The sequence below is a fragment of the Podarcis raffonei genome, chromosome 6 (assembly GCF_027172205.1).
Source record: "Podarcis raffonei isolate rPodRaf1 chromosome 6, rPodRaf1.pri, whole genome shotgun sequence".
NCBI classification, from domain to species: Eukaryota; Metazoa; Chordata; class Lepidosauria; order Squamata; family Lacertidae; genus Podarcis; species Podarcis raffonei.
In genome coordinates, this window is record NC_070607.1 from 23,779,676 (window position 1) to 23,795,639 (window position 15,964).

The window sequence follows — 15,964 nt, forward strand, 5'->3', positions numbered from 1 at the left end:
GAGTGGATCTCCCTCTCTGAGGACAGAGAAAGAGAGAGAGATCTACACTTGGAGAGGAAGATCTCACCCCAGGCCCCCTGCCCAGAACCATGGTTATCTTCATAGCCCTAACCTCATTGATGTTAGGTCAGAACTGCCATAATGGCAGAGGAGAAAGAGAGCATGCCAAGAACAGATCAGGAGAAAGCACCCAGTCTGCGTTTCTGGGAACTGAGCCTCAAGGCAACAGAAGAGATTGAGTATGACCATGGTTGGATACTACCCAGATCAGAACCACTGACATTAATGGATTAGGATTCATTTACTGGTAGGTCCATTGATTTCACCGGGCCTACTTTAGTTGGCTACATCCCATAGATTTCTGGTGGACTTTTCTCATGCTTAAGGTGGGTTATAGGTAAAGGTAAAGGGACCCCTGACCATTAGGTCCAGTCACAGATGACTCTGGGGTTGCGGCGCTCATCTCGCTTTATTGGACAAGGGAGCCGGCGTACAGCTTTCGGGTCATGTGGCCAGCATGACTAAGCCGCTTCTGGCGAACCAGAGCAGCGCACAGAAACGCCATTTACCTTCCCACCGGAACGGTACCTGCTTGCACTTTGACGTGCTTTTGAACTGCTAGGTTGGCAGGAGCAGGGACCGAGCAACAGGAGCTCACCCCGTCGCGGGGATTCGAACCGCCGACCTTCTGATTGGCAAGTCCTAGGCTCTGTGGTTTAACCCACAGCGCCACCCGCTTCCCGGTGGGTTATAGTTTGCTCTAAATTAAGGTTTTTCCAATGAATCCGGGGACACTTTTCAACTTCCTACTAAATATTTCCTACTATTTCCTAAATATTTCCTACTAAATAGATTGATTTTGTCGGGGACTGATTTGTAAATCTGGGGACTGTCCCCGGGAAATGGGGACGTCTGGTAACCTTACTCTAAATAACTTGGTCTGGGTCACCGTCCTTGAATGCATCGTACAGTCATGGATTCCAATAATCCTCAGCCTTTCCTTGTTCCCTGACATGCCCCCTCAAACCAGGGAAGAAACTATGCCAGTCCACCACTGTATTTCTGCCCTTGCAGAGCTATGTAATCTGCTGAATTGTAACTGGAAATCAGTCAATTAAAACAGGCAAATGAGAACAGGCCAGAGAAGGAGGGCATGGGCACAGTTCTGCTTTCGCACAACCTGCCAGGGCACTAGATGAGCTGGTTGGTCCACCTTTGTTTCTCTGTCTACCCCACCTTTAAAACCTACAGCTTGTGAGTCTGTACACAGCACACATTCACCCTCACCACCACAGTCCTTGGAAATGTAGTTTGTTAAGGGAGCTGGGAATTGCAGGTCTGTGAAACTCCCAGAATTGTTGAGGCGTGGGTGCTATACATGTATGGTGGGTACGCAGCCTAAGAACCCCACAGTAGTGTTGGATGCGAACTATAACCCTGTGTGTGTGTGTGTGTGTGTGTGTGTGTGTGTGCAGACAGATATAAAACACAGTCACACACAATGAAAGACCACAGACAGACACAGAGTCCTGTTCTCCAACCAGCATTCAAAGTGAATGGATGTCTTCTACGGGGTGACACAGTACCCCACATTTATGCCGTGTACACAATCTAAGCTCCGTTCCGGAGCCCCGTTTGCATCCTGAATAGAACGTAAGATGCGACGGCGCGTGCGCGGGTTGTGTTTTGCCGCTTCCATGCATGCGCGTGACATCATTTTGAATGCATGTGCATGCACGAGCGGCGAAACTCGGAAGTAACGTTACTTCTGGGTTGCTGCGGAGCGCAACCCGAAAGCGTTCAACCTGAAGCACATTCAACCCGAGTTATGACTGTACTTTCTATAGTACAGTCATAACATACATTCAGAAGCAGGTTAAAAAAAATAAAAATTTTATGGAGATAGACAGACAGATAGATAGATAGATAGATAGGTAGATAGATAGATAGATATAAGTTACCTGTCCAAATTGGCTGCTGCCGCCACCGTATGACCCACCCTGTACAGAAAACATTTATTGCAAGAGGGTTACTTGAATATATCTGCACAGTTACTTCCTATCTCACTCTTATTTTATTTTCTATGTTTGTGTGTGCTGGCGTGTGGCCCTCAGAAGACTGCTCAGAAGGAAATGCGGTTCTCAGGCTGAAAAAGCCCCCCCCCCCCCCGTGTATACTGTTTATTACTAGCACATATATTATATACTCTATAAACGGTATATTACAAGTGTTTTTACCTGTCCAAATTGGTTGCTGCTGCCATATGAGCCACTCTGCAGAGAAAACATTTATTATAGAAGGGTTACTTTAATATATATGCACAAGCCTACTTTCTATATATTGTTTCTAAGGCTGGAAAAATAAAAAAATAGAAGGTCCTAAAGGAGGAGATCAGAATACTATCATAAACACAACACCAGGGAGTAGAATTTGAACATACAGAAATGGGCATGAACTAAAGGATATATAATAAGAAAAAAAATAAATAGGGAATATTAGCCCAATATGTGATCACAGTGGAGAGATTTTTAAATGGACATGGACAGAAGAATTTACTCAATATGGGGTAATGGTAGTGGGAATAAAGGGAGGTCAAAAGAAATAATATGGTTGGCATTTATCAATAATAACAATCTCGGACTTTTCGTGGGGAAAAGAAATGAATGATTTCTGACCTTGACTTAAAATAAATATTGTTTAACAGAAAGTGGAGAAGATGGATGTTAGCATAGATTGAACATTTTAAATAATCCACTTTTTATGCCGCTGCCATATGAGCCACTCTGCAGAGAAAACATTTGTTACAGAAGGATTACTTTAAGATATCTGCACAAAGATACTTTCTAAATTATTTTTAATTTTATTTCCTAAATCTCTGTGAGCTGGTGTGTGGCACTCAGAAGGCTTCCCAGATGAGAATGTGGACCCTGGGCTGAAAAAGTTCCCCCACACCTAGAGTAGACTGTCTATTACTAGCATATCTATTATATACTCTATAAACTGTCTATTAAAAGTGTTTTTACCTGTCCGTATTGGTTGCTGCCACCACCGTATGATCCACTCTGCAGAGAAAACATTTATTATAGAAGGATTACTTTAATATATCCGCACCAAACTGCTTTCTCTATTATTTTAAATTTTATTTCCTATATCTCTGTCTGCTGGTTTCACCAGAGCCTGCCAGTCAATACCACACAGTTCAAAGATGGTGTTAACTCTTTATTAGCTAAAACACAATCTCCACAGACTTGGTTGAGTGTCAGGCCTAATGAGCAGAGCAGCTCATTCCCAGTGGTCTTACTACATGAATAATCAGCTTCCAAGACTGAAGGTCCCTGCCTCTCCATAGCCATCTAAGTACCACCCCCTCCAAGGCTTTTCCCAAGCAATCTGAGACTGTGCCTACTTAGAGCCAACCTCTCCTCTGCCCTTTTCATGCCTCTTCTGGTTCAGGGGGACAGGAGCTTGTCACAGAGGAGAGGGAGACAACCATGCCTCTTCACCAGCTGAACTCATCTCTACCTCTTGGCTTCCCTCCTCTCCTGCTTCCGCTCCTATTTCTGAACTTCCCTCTACCACAGCCTCTTCCTGCTCACTAAATCCGGTTACCTCCTCATCTTCCAACACCTCTTCCCCCTAGTCTTCTCCCTCTGACCACTCTTTGCCATCCCACCACCAATCCCCGGGCTCTGAGTCTTCTTCCTTGGGGGTTCCCCGGCTGGTTACTCCCACTATTCCTCTGTGTTCATCAAATCTATGACATCTGGCATGTGGCCCTCGGAAGGTTGCCCAGAAGGGAAGGTGGCCCTCAAGACTGAAAAAGGTTCCCCACAACTAGGATATGCTATTAAAAGTCTTTTTACCTGTCCAAATTTGTTGCCGCTGCCATATGAGCCACTCTGCAGAGAAAACATTCGTTACAGAAGGATTACTTTAAGATATCTGCACAATGATACTTTCTATATTATTTTTAATTTTTTTTCCTAAATCTCTGTGAGCTGGCGTGTGGCCCTCAGAAGGCTTCCCAGATGAGAATGTGGACCCCGGGCTGAAAATGTTTCCCCACGCCTAGAGTAGACTGTCTAATACTAGCATATGTATTGTATCCTCTATAAAATGTCTATTAAAAGTGCTTTTACCTGTCCATATTGGTTGCTGCCACCACCGTATGATCCACTCTGCAGAGAAAACATTTATTACAGAAGGGTTACTTTAATATATCCGCACCAAACTATTTTCTCTATTATTTTAAATTTTACCTGTCCGTATTGCTTTAAATTTTACCTGTCCGTATTGGTTGCTGCCACCACCGTAGGATCCACTCTGCAGAGAAAACATTTGTTACAGAAGGATTAATTTAATATATCTGCACAAAGCTACTTTCTGTTCCGTGGAGGAACAGGTCAATTCTGTGGCCAGGGCAGCTGTCTACCAGCTCCATCTGGTATGCTGACTGAGACCCCACTTGCCCTCAGACTGTTTGACGGGTGCATGGTGCATGATTTGGTTATTTCCCGCTTGGACCACTGCAATACGCTCTACGTGGGGCTACCTTTGAAAGTGACTCGGAAACTACAACTAATCCAGAATGTGGCAGCTAGACTGGTGACTGGGAGTGACCACCAGGACCATATACTGTAACACCAGTCCTAAAACATCTACATTGGCTCCCAGTACATTTCCGAGCGCAATTCAAAGTGTTGGTGCTGACCTTTAAAGCCCTAAACGGCCTCAGTCCAGAAGGCCCAAAGGAGCATCTCCACCCCCACCTCCCAGCCTGGACACTGAGGTCCTCCTCCGAGGGTCTTCTGGTGGTTACCTCACTGCGAGAAGTGAAGTTACAGGGAACCAGGCAGAGGGCCTTCTCAGCAAGTGGTGCCCTCCCTGTGGAACGCCCTCCCTTCACATGTCAAGGAAATAAATAACTATCTGACTTTTAGAAGACATCTGAAGGCAGCCCTGTATCAGGAAGGTTTTTATGTTTGATGTTTTATTATGTTTTTATGTGTACTGGAAGCTGCCCAGTGTGGCTGGGAAAACCCAGCAGGATGGGCTGGGTATAAATACTAAAATTATTTATTTATTAAATTATTATTATTATTATTATTATTTCATTTTTACTTTTACTTCCCATATCTCTATATATCTCTCTGGCATTTGGCCCTCAGAACGCTGCCCAGATGTGGCTCTTAGGCTGAAAAATGTCCCCTACACCCAGAGTATACTATTACTAGCACATATATTAGATAAACTATAAACTGTACGTTAAAGGTGGTTTTACCTGTCCAAATTGGTTGCTGCCACCACCGTATGATCCACTCTGCATAGAAAACATGTATTACTACCAAAGGATTACTTTAACATATCTGCACCAAACTACTTTCTATTTTATTTTTTAGATCTCTGCGTGCTGGCATGTGGCCCTCGGTTGGCTGCCCAGAAGTGACTGCGGCCCTCAGGATGAAAAAGACTCCTCGCATCCGGCATACAGTACGATCATGTCTTACACCCATTTAACTTGTGTGATTTCAACCTTGCACGGCTGAAGGCCTGCTGGCTGAAACCACACAGATTAAATGCATGGAAGGTGAGGAGCTTAAAAGCTCTTTGTGCACTGTGCTTTCCTGGCAGAGAAAGAACTTTTAATCTCTCTTCCTTACTTATCAGGCTCTGGGATGCTCTCGCGAGATCTCAGGGAAACTTGGACAGTCCCACGAGAGCATCTCAGAGCCTGGAAAGCAGGGCGGAGAGCTTAAAAGCCTTGCTTGTATACTATGACTCCCATATATTGCACATATTATATATGCTATATATGAAAAAGGTATTTTTACCTGTCCGTATTGGCTGTTGCTGCTGCCATATGAGCCAACCTATACAAATAATAATAATAATTGCAAAACAGATTTGGTGGCCACTTTAAAATCTCTGCACTAAGTTACTTTCTATATTTAGAAGCAGAAACGGAATAAAACTTTTTAGGAAATCCATCAGTTTTATTACACATCGAAAGCTTTTACCTGTCCATATTGGCTGCTGCTGCTGCTGCCGCTGCTGCCGCTGCTGCTGCTGCCGCTATATGATCCACTTTGTCCGCGCTATGGAGAAAACACGCATTACTTTGAAGTATTTCAAATATTACATTAGCAACTATTCCTGCTTAGACCCACTAAATAACACACAGGTGCTTCTGAAAGCGCACATTCCTACAATTCCTTCATGGAGCCAGATGGCAGTACAGTCGTACCTTGGAAGTCGAATGGAATCCGTTCCGGAAGTCCGTTCAACTTCCAAAACATTTGGAAACCAAACCGCGGCTTCTGATTGGCTGCAGGAAGCTCCTGTAGCCAATCGGAAGCTGTGGAAGCCCCGTCAGATGTTCGGCTTCCAAAAATAGTTCACAAACCAGAACAGTCACTTCCGGATTTGCGGCGTTCAGGAGCCAAAACGTTCAAGAACTAAGCTGTTTGAAAACCAAGGTACGACTGTACTGGATAAGCTTTCAGTGGACGTGAATTATGTGGAGTGAGGGCAATTGTGTTTGCCTATGCATATTTTGTTTGCTTAGAAAAGAAAAGTTTTCAAAAGCTGCCAGGGATTGCCTGGGGTCACACAGTTAGGAAGAGGTCCCATATTAAGGAAAAAGGGACTGAGTAACTCTTGAAATGGGGCATTCGAGAGCAGAAACTCCCTGCTTTTCACACTGAAAATGCTTAACTGTGGACATTTGGTGTAGCTATAAGCCTGGCATTCTCTAGTCCATGGGGTCACGAAGAGTCGGACACGACTAAATGACTAAACAACAACAATAGCACACTTTCATCCACAGACACCTTGCATGTGGTTTCACCTGTTAGTGTAAGACCATAGAAGACATAGAATTTTTACCTGTGGACAGTTGCTACTGCTGGTTATTTTACCGGTATAACCATCCTGGAAGGAAAAAAATAATACATTTTTAAGGCACTCTGGTTTATTTAAACTGTTGCTTAAAGTAATGCATAATATGCTATCAGTTAAAGATACAATTCCAAAAGCCAGCAGGGAAGTTGGCACTTTATAGCCAAATATCTTAAACTAAGTTAACAAAGGGACGCGGGTGGCGCTGTGAGTAAAACCTCAGCGCCTAGGGCTTGCCGATCGCATGGTCGGTGGTTCGAATCCCTGCGGCGGGGTGAGCTCCTGTCATTCGGTCCCAGCTCCTGCCCACCTAGCAGTTCGAAAGCACCCCTAAGTGCAAGTAGATAAATAGGTACCGCTTTCTAGCGGGAAGGTAAACGGCGTTTCCGTGTGCTGCGCTGGTGCCGGCTCGCCAGAGCAGCTTTGTCACGCTGGCCACGTGACCCGGAAGTGTCTCCGGACAGCGCTGGCCCCCGGCCTCTTAAGTGAGATGGGCGCACAACCCTAGAGTCGGACCTCACTGGCCTGTACGGGCAGGGGTACCTTTACCTTTTTAAGTTAACAAACAACAAGAAAGGGACATACCAGTCCACAAGGATTATAGTTGCCTCCTTGGGAATATGAACCACCCTGTGGAAAGTTGGAAGGAAGGAAAAAACAACAGTTACTTCCTTTCAAGATATATATGTATATATTCCATAAATCAAAGTACATTCAGTGTAGGAAAGAATATAATTAGGGCTGGGGAACCTCTGGACCAAGGGCCCAAAGTGGAAGAAAATGAGGGTGGGAGCAGGAAATGACATCACGTGATTGGCAGGGGGAGGAATTTTCCTTAAAAAATGGCCTCGGGCGCCATTTGAAGAGACCTGGTGGGCCAAATAAAGCCCATGGTCCAAAGGTTCTTCCCCAGTACTGCTAAAAGAGAAGCAAAATGATTTTCCAGTTGGAAATAAGTTGGTACAGTGGTACCTCAGGTTAAGTACCGTATTTTTCACCCTATAGGACGCATTTTTCCCCCTCCAAAAATGAAGGGGAAATGTGTGTGCGTCCTATGGGGCGAATGCAGGCTTTCGCTGAAGCCTGGAGAGTGAGAGGAGTCAGTGCGCACCGACCCCTCTCACTCTCCAGGCTTCAGGCTTCAGGAAGCTATCCACAAGCCTTGGGAGCCCGGCGGGAGTTCCCCGTCCCCCCAAAAAACTAGGTGCGCCCTATGGGCCGGTGCGCCCTATAGGGCGAAAAATACGGTACTTAATTCATTCCGGAGGTCCGTACTTAACCTGAAACTGTTCTTAACCTGAAGCACCACTTTAACTAATGGGACCTGCCGCTGCGCCGCCGGAGCATGATTTCTGTTCTCATCCTGAAGCAAAGTTCTTAACCTGCAGCAATATTTCTGGGTTAGCGGAGTCTGTAACCTGAAGCGTATGTAACCCGAGGTACCACTGTACTCTCCAAATATAAAATGAGCAACGGCTGCACACTTAATTGAAACAATCAGTCGTGGTGTCCGTGAGAATGTGTACTCTCCTTCCAGGAGGTGGAGAACTGGAAACTGTTACATGGACCCATTCGCATAAACCATACAGATGTGCACTTTTGCATTGTTATCGGCTTTTGTACAGGGAGCAGCCGCTATGTCGAATTGGGTCCTAGGCTCTTCATGTTTAGGGATGGGGAACCTGTGCCCATTGGACTCCAACTCCCATCAGCCCCAGACAGCACAGCCTATAATCAGCAATGTAGTCCAGTTTAGACTTGTAGTCCAACTTAAAGTCCCACAGGTGACCCAAATGTGTGCTAGACCATAATGCTAATGGGGGATATACAATATGCAATTTACCTGTTTGCTTCCAGTTTGCTGGGATGAGCCGCCCTACAAGGGAAAGAAGGAGGAAAAACAGTCTTTACTTGTGAAAGTGGATCTTTTCAAATACCAGATGGTGCAATATTTATTATTACTATTATTATTATTATTATTATTAAGTTAAAAGCAGCTGTACCTGGCTACTCCCGTAGGTTTGCTGGGATGATGATCCGCCCTACAAGGGAAAGAAGGAACAAAAACAGTATTTTCTCGTGAACTGGGACCTTTTCAAATACCAAATGATGCAGTATTGTTATTAATAATACTAATACTTAGTCCATAATAATATAGGAAGGTTCAAAACAGTTCTACCTGGCTACTTCCGTAAGATTGTTGAGATGATGATCCACCCTACAATGGAAACAATACAAAAACCAGTGTTTTCTTGGAAACAGGGAAATGGCAAATGATGCAGTATTAATTTTTTTAGCAAAATGGGTTAAAATGTAGGGAAATGAAGAGCCGCTTTACCTGGGAACTTCCATAAGTTTGCTGGGATGATGATCCACCCTGAAAAGCAAATAATGTATAATACTGTATATTGTCAGAATATAAAAAAAAGACACCAACAAAAATATGAAACATTTGCAAAGGGAGTAAACGAGGACTGTATCCTGTATATAGTCACGTTACGCTATATCGTTACGCAACGAGGAGGCAAACAACAAAGAATAATATAGAAATTTATGATAAATTAGAACCATTAAAAATGCCACATGAAGGAATATTTTCAGTAGGAATCCTTTACCTGGATACTTCCAGAACTTTGCTGAGATGTTGATCCACCCTGTGGGAGAAATAATTAATAAAGACATTAATTTTGTTAAGTGTGGACCTGCATCTACACTACTTTTGGTACAGTATGGTGGGGTGCTGGCTTCTCCCACTGTGGGGGTCCCAAGTACATTAATGTGGTATTTCTCTCTGTACCACCCTTTTTAAATATAGGGACCAAATTAGTAGGCAGGAAGCAAGACCAGGAGACTAAATCCCAATACAAAATTACAGCTGCTGAGTCAGGGAAAAGATTTCACGATATTACGATCCATGCTGGACACGAGTCTTCAAAGAATTCAGAGCAGAGGAATCTTACCGGTTTGCAAGGATTGCCATCAGTTGTATAGCCCTAAGAGAAAATTATGAACATTAATATTAATCATCCTCCTCAAAAACAAAACATACTTTTTACTTCTGGCGGACATTTATTTCGATCTTTGACTCCATTGGTCAAGAAGAGATTGTGTCAATTAATTAAACTACTAACTGGGCATTAATTATCAAGCTGGCAAAAACTTAATAGACAGACAAATATGGTCTGCACAGATAAATCAGCTATGCCTTTTACATTTGCTATGGTTCTTCAACCAGTATTTATTTGCGTGCCAAGGCTCCGTTCCCTAGTGGATAAAAAACAAAGAGACCCAAGTATTTTGGTTTGTGGGTTCAAATAGGCCACAACTTTATTGGTTACAGATGTGAGCGGTTTGACTTACACATTGGGAAAAGCCAGACTATATTTTGACTCCTGCCCATCTGCAGGGAGTCCATCTAAGGGTAAAGCACCAATAGGGGGAGGCCTATGACTTACATCAAATAGGGGCACCCCATGGGGTCTCTGCTGAGGTTGTGGCATGGCCCTAGCCCACATCTGGGCACTGGACAGAATCCACACCCCCAGATCCCTTTAACAGGATACCCTTAATGAGGAGGGGCAGGCGGAGTCTACAACCTCCCCTCCATCCAAGCAAAGGCTTACCCAATGCCTAACCTCACAAAGTTGTGACGATTGCTGCAAGCTAGGCGAAAACCAAGTGGCTGGTACCAATTTGCCAAATACCCGCCACCAACAATATGGCGGCCAACATTTGTCCATAGCAAAGTCATATCAGAGCAAAGCGTGAAAAGATGGGATTGGAAGATCCGGCGAAAGGGCGAGAGAGGAGGGCCGTGGTTAAATCTCCTGTGGCCACTCCTCCTACTGGCACTGATTGGTCAGCGGGGCCACACTAGGTGTGGCCCCATCCAACGCCGGCAACACAGCCGGGACAACATGGGGGGGGGGGTCAACTCTCCGCCCTCACACCTGATCACTGCAGTGTCCCAGATCCCTGGCTGCAACACTGCCCTCCGGAAAAGGTGAGTGGGCTTATTTCATAGAAGGTATATTCCACTTGGTTTTGGGCTTTATTTTCAAATACAAATACCTTGCAACTTATGCACATTTAACTTGTGCACGTTCAGCTTTACGTGCTTGCCAAAAGAATAAAATGGTGGTTTTTTTAAGGAGATGGGAATGGGATAGGTGTCCAGGAAAAAAAGACTTTGGCAATCGCACCCACCACTGAACCCAATGTGCGTTGACTAAACGTGATTTAGGCCCAATATCCAGAATGTAACGCCAACATAAGTTTAGAGTTGCCTGTTAACTGAAAGTGGTTTACAAAATGAACCAGTTGAAAGCTAAGCTGCTGGCAACTGATGGTAACTCTTATCAACGTACAGTGCAAAAATTATTATAGAAATCTGAATTTTTAATTTTGAAACATCACCCACAATGCAATAAATCAGAATGGATACAAAAAGGTGTTTGTCAGGAACAACGTCAATTTAAACCAGTCCTTGTATTATTCAATTTTCTTCATCTGCTTACACTAGGGACAATGAAACAAACCGTTCTTTAACACTGCAAGATACGACACAATTTTGCCAAGTTCCTCTGCCACGCATTTGTGGCAATTCTTACCTGCCTGCAGATGCTACCTCCAGCTTTAGAAGAGGATCCACTGCTCACGACAGAACTCGAGGATCCACTGCCAACAGAACCAGGAGATCCACTGCCTCCAAAAGTAATAGAGACCCCGCTGTTGCCAACGGAAGTCGAGGATCCACTGCCGCCAGCTGAATTAGGGTATCTGCCGCCACCAACTGAGCCGGGGGATCCACTGCTGCCGAATGTCACAGAGACTCCACTGCCACCAACCGAAGAAGAGGATCCACTCAGCTAAAGCCCATACACACAAAGAACCTTGTCAGCATTAAAGAACGCCATCGCCTGCACTTTTCAACCTGAAATCTGTTATCTTAGGGAGGGACCCTTTCTGTGGTAAATCAATAGGAATAGCATGAAGATGGGCCATTTTCAATGGCGACGCCCCACCTATGGAACAGTCTCCCAAAGGAAATCAGGCAGGTCCCCTTTTTACCTGCATTCAATAAAACCCATGTAAAACTTCCCTTATTTATCCAGGCTCCGGCCAAATTTTTATGAGTATTTTTACGCTGCTGGTTTTAAATGCTGCCTGTAGTGTGTTACAGAGCTGCTTTGAATTGGTTTTTAAGTAACATTATTATTATTCTGGGCTGTTCTTCACACCCTTTGGGGAGGAAGGGCAAATTATAAATCTGAATGAATGAATAAATAAAGATTTGCAAAAGGCATGGCCATGGAAATTATAAGGTAAGGGGGGTAATTTCCAACTGCTGAAGAGAGTATTTCCTCCATATTTTAAGGCTATTGGAATAATTAAGCAAATAATATTTGCTTCGTATTTTAAGACAACAGGTAATGTTTTGGAAAACCATAGTGTGTCATGAAATTATTGCGTTCAGAAAACATTATGAACGTGCACTTAATGTTGGCTATTTTTGCTCTGATCCAGGCAGGGACAAGACTCAAGACTACCGATTTCTGCATTTAAAAATGTGTTGTTATTCTAATTATTACTGATTTCTTACCCACCCTTCACCATAAAGTCCCAGGGTGGGTTAAAACTATACGAACACATAATATTTAAACCATTTCTCTAGTTGGATGTGCTGCAAAAAGGGTTTCTCTCACTGATGCAACTGCAGGTGCAAATCTCTCTTTAAAAACTTAGGTAACTGAGCAATATAGAAGAAGTGTGCATGCACACGAAAGCTCATACCAAGAACTAACTTAGTTGGTCTTTAAGGTGCTACTGGAAAGAATTTTTTTTTTTTTTTTTTTGACTATGGCAGACCAACACGGCTACCTATCTGTAACTGAGCAATATATGAATGGCTTAAATAATCAAAATAAAAACCGATCGCACTTATGAACCGTTTGCAGGGAGCACACACACACCTTGCTGTCAACAACTCGGTTGGCACAAAGCATGCTGTTGTTTTTTAAAGAAGGTTCTGTGGCTGTATCCCAAGAACTGTGCATGAATGTATGCATGGGTGGAAGACTTCCTTGTTTTGGGAAGCTTTTAATATTTGATGAATCATTGTATTTTAATATTCTGCTGGAAGCCACCCAGAGTGCCTGGGGAAACCCAGCCAGATGGGCGGGGTATAAATAATAAATTATTATTACAGTGGTGCCTCGGGTTACATACGCTTCAGGTTACATAGGCTTCAGGTTACAGACTCCGCTAGCCTAGAAATAGTACCTCGGGTTAAGAACTTTGCTTCAGGATGAGAACAGAAATTGTGCTCCGGCAGCGCGGCAGCAGCGGGAGGCCCCATTAGCTAAAGTGGTGCTTCAGGTTAAGAACAGTTTCAGGTTAAGAACGGACCTCCGGAACGAATTAAGTACTTAACCTGAGGTACCACTGTATTATTATTATTATTATTATTATTATTATTATTATTATTATTATTAGGCTTGGTGCGTCTGGGTTTCTGACATTACCAGAGCAGCATGGCTGCAGGAACTATCCAGCAGCAGTTCTTCCACACCACTAAAATAACAATCTTCTAAGAACTCCTAGTGAAACCAGTAGGAATTATACAGGGCTGTTTACCTTAGAGCCGTACGAACTGCCTCCCTGTGACTGAATACTCTGTAAAAAAACAAAAACAAAATAGATATTTTGGTCACCTCGCTGTGTAGAAAAAATGGCAGGCAATACTTCAACAGCTGCAGCAGAGAGAAGAAAGGAAGTAGGGTTTTCCACTGGCTGCCTTTTGCTCTTTCTCAGCTGTTATCTACTAGAAGCAACCATTCCATTAGTCCACAGAGCAGAAGGGAAGCATCGAAACCATCTTAATATTGCTCCTCCTCCTGTTTCCATCCCACCTGGCCTTCATGACAACTCTTAACTTTAAGAACAGGTGCCTGACTTTGCTTCCCGCACCCTTTCCTTCTAATTTGGTTTTTTTTAAAAAAAAATTAAAATGCATACAAAAAATGTGGATTTCCATGCTATCTTTTTCTTTAAAAATTTTGCAGAAGGTCTTCTTGCCGTTAAGAAAAATATATCACAGAGTTATGCAGAAATTGGGTGGAAAGTGACATGGGCTGGAAATAAACTAATCTGTCAAACCCTTATTGGAAGTGCTACAGCAGGTTTGGGAACCGTTGGCCCTCCAGATGTTGTTGGACTACAACTCCCATCAGTTGCAGAATGGCCCAGAATGATGGGATTTGTAGTTCAGCAACAGCTGGAGGACCCAAGGTCCCCATGACCTGTACTAGAAGCTCTAGACAAGCAGAAGATTCCTACCTGCACATTATTATTATTAAAATAATAATAATTTATTTGTACCCCACTCATCTGACTGGGTTGCCCCAGCCAGTTTGGGTGGCTATTAACAAATATAAAAGCAGAAAAACATTTGAAAAGCAATTTCATTCATTGTCGGAAGAGTTGTAATTTCACATATAATGGTACAGGCTAATTCACAACACAGTCATATACTGCGATCTCACATTCTGATCGTGTTCTCCTTTCATTGCTGTATTTGTTGCCTTGGAACTGGTCTCAAGGCTTTAAATGCTTTGGCAAAATGTTTTGCTACCTGTAGTTTTTCTCCACATATGCTAAATCTCTTTGCTAGTATGCTTAGAACCTCTTAATGACTCCCCCCCCCAAAGAAAAATCTTATCAAATATCCAAGTAGACAAGAGCAACATTCCAACACAGGGTAAGATCACAGAGCTCTGTGTGTTTTAACAGACAGATCTCTCAAAGGAGCAGAAATCAAGCTGCAGCCATATGGATGTGTTTACCATTTTACAGGCTTGGCTGTTGTAGGAGGATGAGGTCTGTGAAGTAGAAAAAGAAAGAAATTACTTCCTGAATTAACACAACTAATATGCTAACACGCAGAAAAATTCAGCATCCGTTAAAAGTTATCTGATGGGCATAGGGTTACTTTAAGACCAAACAAATCATTTCTTTGGAAACATAAATAGTGAAATAGTTAGGAGACAGGGAGTTTATGCATAGTACAGATTACTATCTGTAATAATTTACATTTTTGTGGAATTTCCTCAGTACTGATATATAACTGCAGACACATATACACTGGTGTTTTCTTTTCTTTTCTTTTGTTTTACAAATGCTTGGTCCTTAAAGCAGTTATTGGAAGTTTGATCCATTATTGGTCATTCAGGTAGTCTTCCTTCCAAACTTATTTCTTGGACGAAAGGCCAACATTAGTTAGTATCCAACTCAGAGGTGAAACAGCACTTACCTTATCACAAACTCGCCCAGGTTGTCCACTCTAATTGGGGGGGAAATAGAAGCCATTGTAAAACAAATCTTTCAAATGCAGTATAACACCATGTTAGAATAAAATCCTGCACGCATTACAGTCAAGACTGTTTGTTAAGCAAATTTCTGATCTCGAATATAAACGCGAATTGGCTTTGTGATGCGAAGTGAACATTACCGAGAAACACAACTGTTATCATTTTCGTCACTTAGGGGGTTTAGTGCAGCTACACTATAGTTACCTGGATGGTTATTCGGATGTCATCTTGGGGTTTTGAGCCCTGTGGGGGAAGAAGTTGATAATAATAAAAACAACAACAGCAACAATTTTGCAATCAAAGTGCAGGCAGCAGAATGTCCTATAGCTACAAAGATTTCCTTAGAAGACATTTTTTATTAAAATGTAATTTAATAACAGAGAGCATATAACCGTAGCAAACTAGTCGCGTGTTACACCTGCCCAGGTGACAAGCCAGATGGGAAAAATAAACATTTGTTGCATGAACAATCGGCGATCTCCCTCTCATAAACCAAAGCAAGTTGCCACAACAATGATCTGTACTGTTATAAAAGCATCAGGGCAAGTGCAATTATATAATTAAAGAGATGTAAAGAGATAAGTTTCTTAGAAAGAGGATATAACGCATCCGAACTCTGCTTAAAACCAGAAGTATTCTATAGCAATTCGCGTGCTCGAAAACTCACTTGCTTTCACTGAAGCTAAATTCTGATGTGT

General features: G+C 43.0%; 1 protein-coding gene across 15 annotated transcripts in view; it reads right to left on the reverse strand.

Annotated features, from left to right (window-relative positions):
* LOC128415441 (hornerin-like) overlaps window positions 1-15,964 on the reverse strand; it is a 68,306-nt gene that overhangs the window by 33,476 nt on the left and 18,866 nt on the right. For 5 of the 15 annotated variants that reach the window (XM_053391639.1, XM_053391644.1, XM_053391637.1 and 2 more), the window contains exons 17-38: window positions 15,471-15,509; window positions 15,209-15,238; window positions 14,742-14,777; window positions 13,534-13,572; window positions 11,508-11,765; window positions 9,858-9,890; window positions 9,513-9,551; window positions 9,236-9,274; window positions 9,077-9,115; window positions 8,901-8,939; window positions 8,741-8,773; window positions 7,483-7,527; window positions 6,886-6,930; window positions 6,018-6,095; window positions 5,832-5,870; window positions 5,282-5,320; window positions 4,285-4,323; window positions 4,140-4,178; window positions 3,864-3,899; window positions 3,024-3,062; window positions 2,238-2,273; window positions 1,962-2,000 (exon numbers count right to left, since the gene is read on the reverse strand). In XM_053391639.1, the coding sequence (XP_053247614.1) occupies window positions 1,962-2,000; window positions 2,238-2,273; window positions 3,024-3,062; window positions 3,864-3,899; window positions 4,140-4,178; window positions 4,285-4,323; window positions 5,282-5,320; window positions 5,832-5,870; window positions 6,018-6,095; window positions 6,886-6,930; window positions 7,483-7,527; window positions 8,741-8,773; window positions 8,901-8,939; window positions 9,077-9,115; window positions 9,236-9,274; window positions 9,513-9,551; window positions 9,858-9,890; window positions 11,508-11,765; window positions 13,534-13,572; window positions 14,742-14,777; window positions 15,209-15,238; window positions 15,471-15,509 (1,098 nt within the window). The remainder of the gene's footprint in view (window positions 1-1,961; window positions 2,001-2,237; window positions 2,274-3,023; window positions 3,063-3,863; window positions 3,900-4,139; window positions 4,179-4,284; window positions 4,324-5,281; window positions 5,321-5,831; window positions 5,871-6,017; window positions 6,096-6,885; window positions 6,931-7,482; window positions 7,528-8,740; window positions 8,774-8,900; window positions 8,940-9,076; window positions 9,116-9,235; window positions 9,275-9,512; window positions 9,552-9,857; window positions 9,891-11,507; window positions 11,766-13,533; window positions 13,573-14,741; window positions 14,778-15,208; window positions 15,239-15,470; window positions 15,510-15,964) is intronic. The other 10 variants (XM_053391643.1, XM_053391640.1, XM_053391638.1 and 7 more) reach the window with 10 other exon arrangements.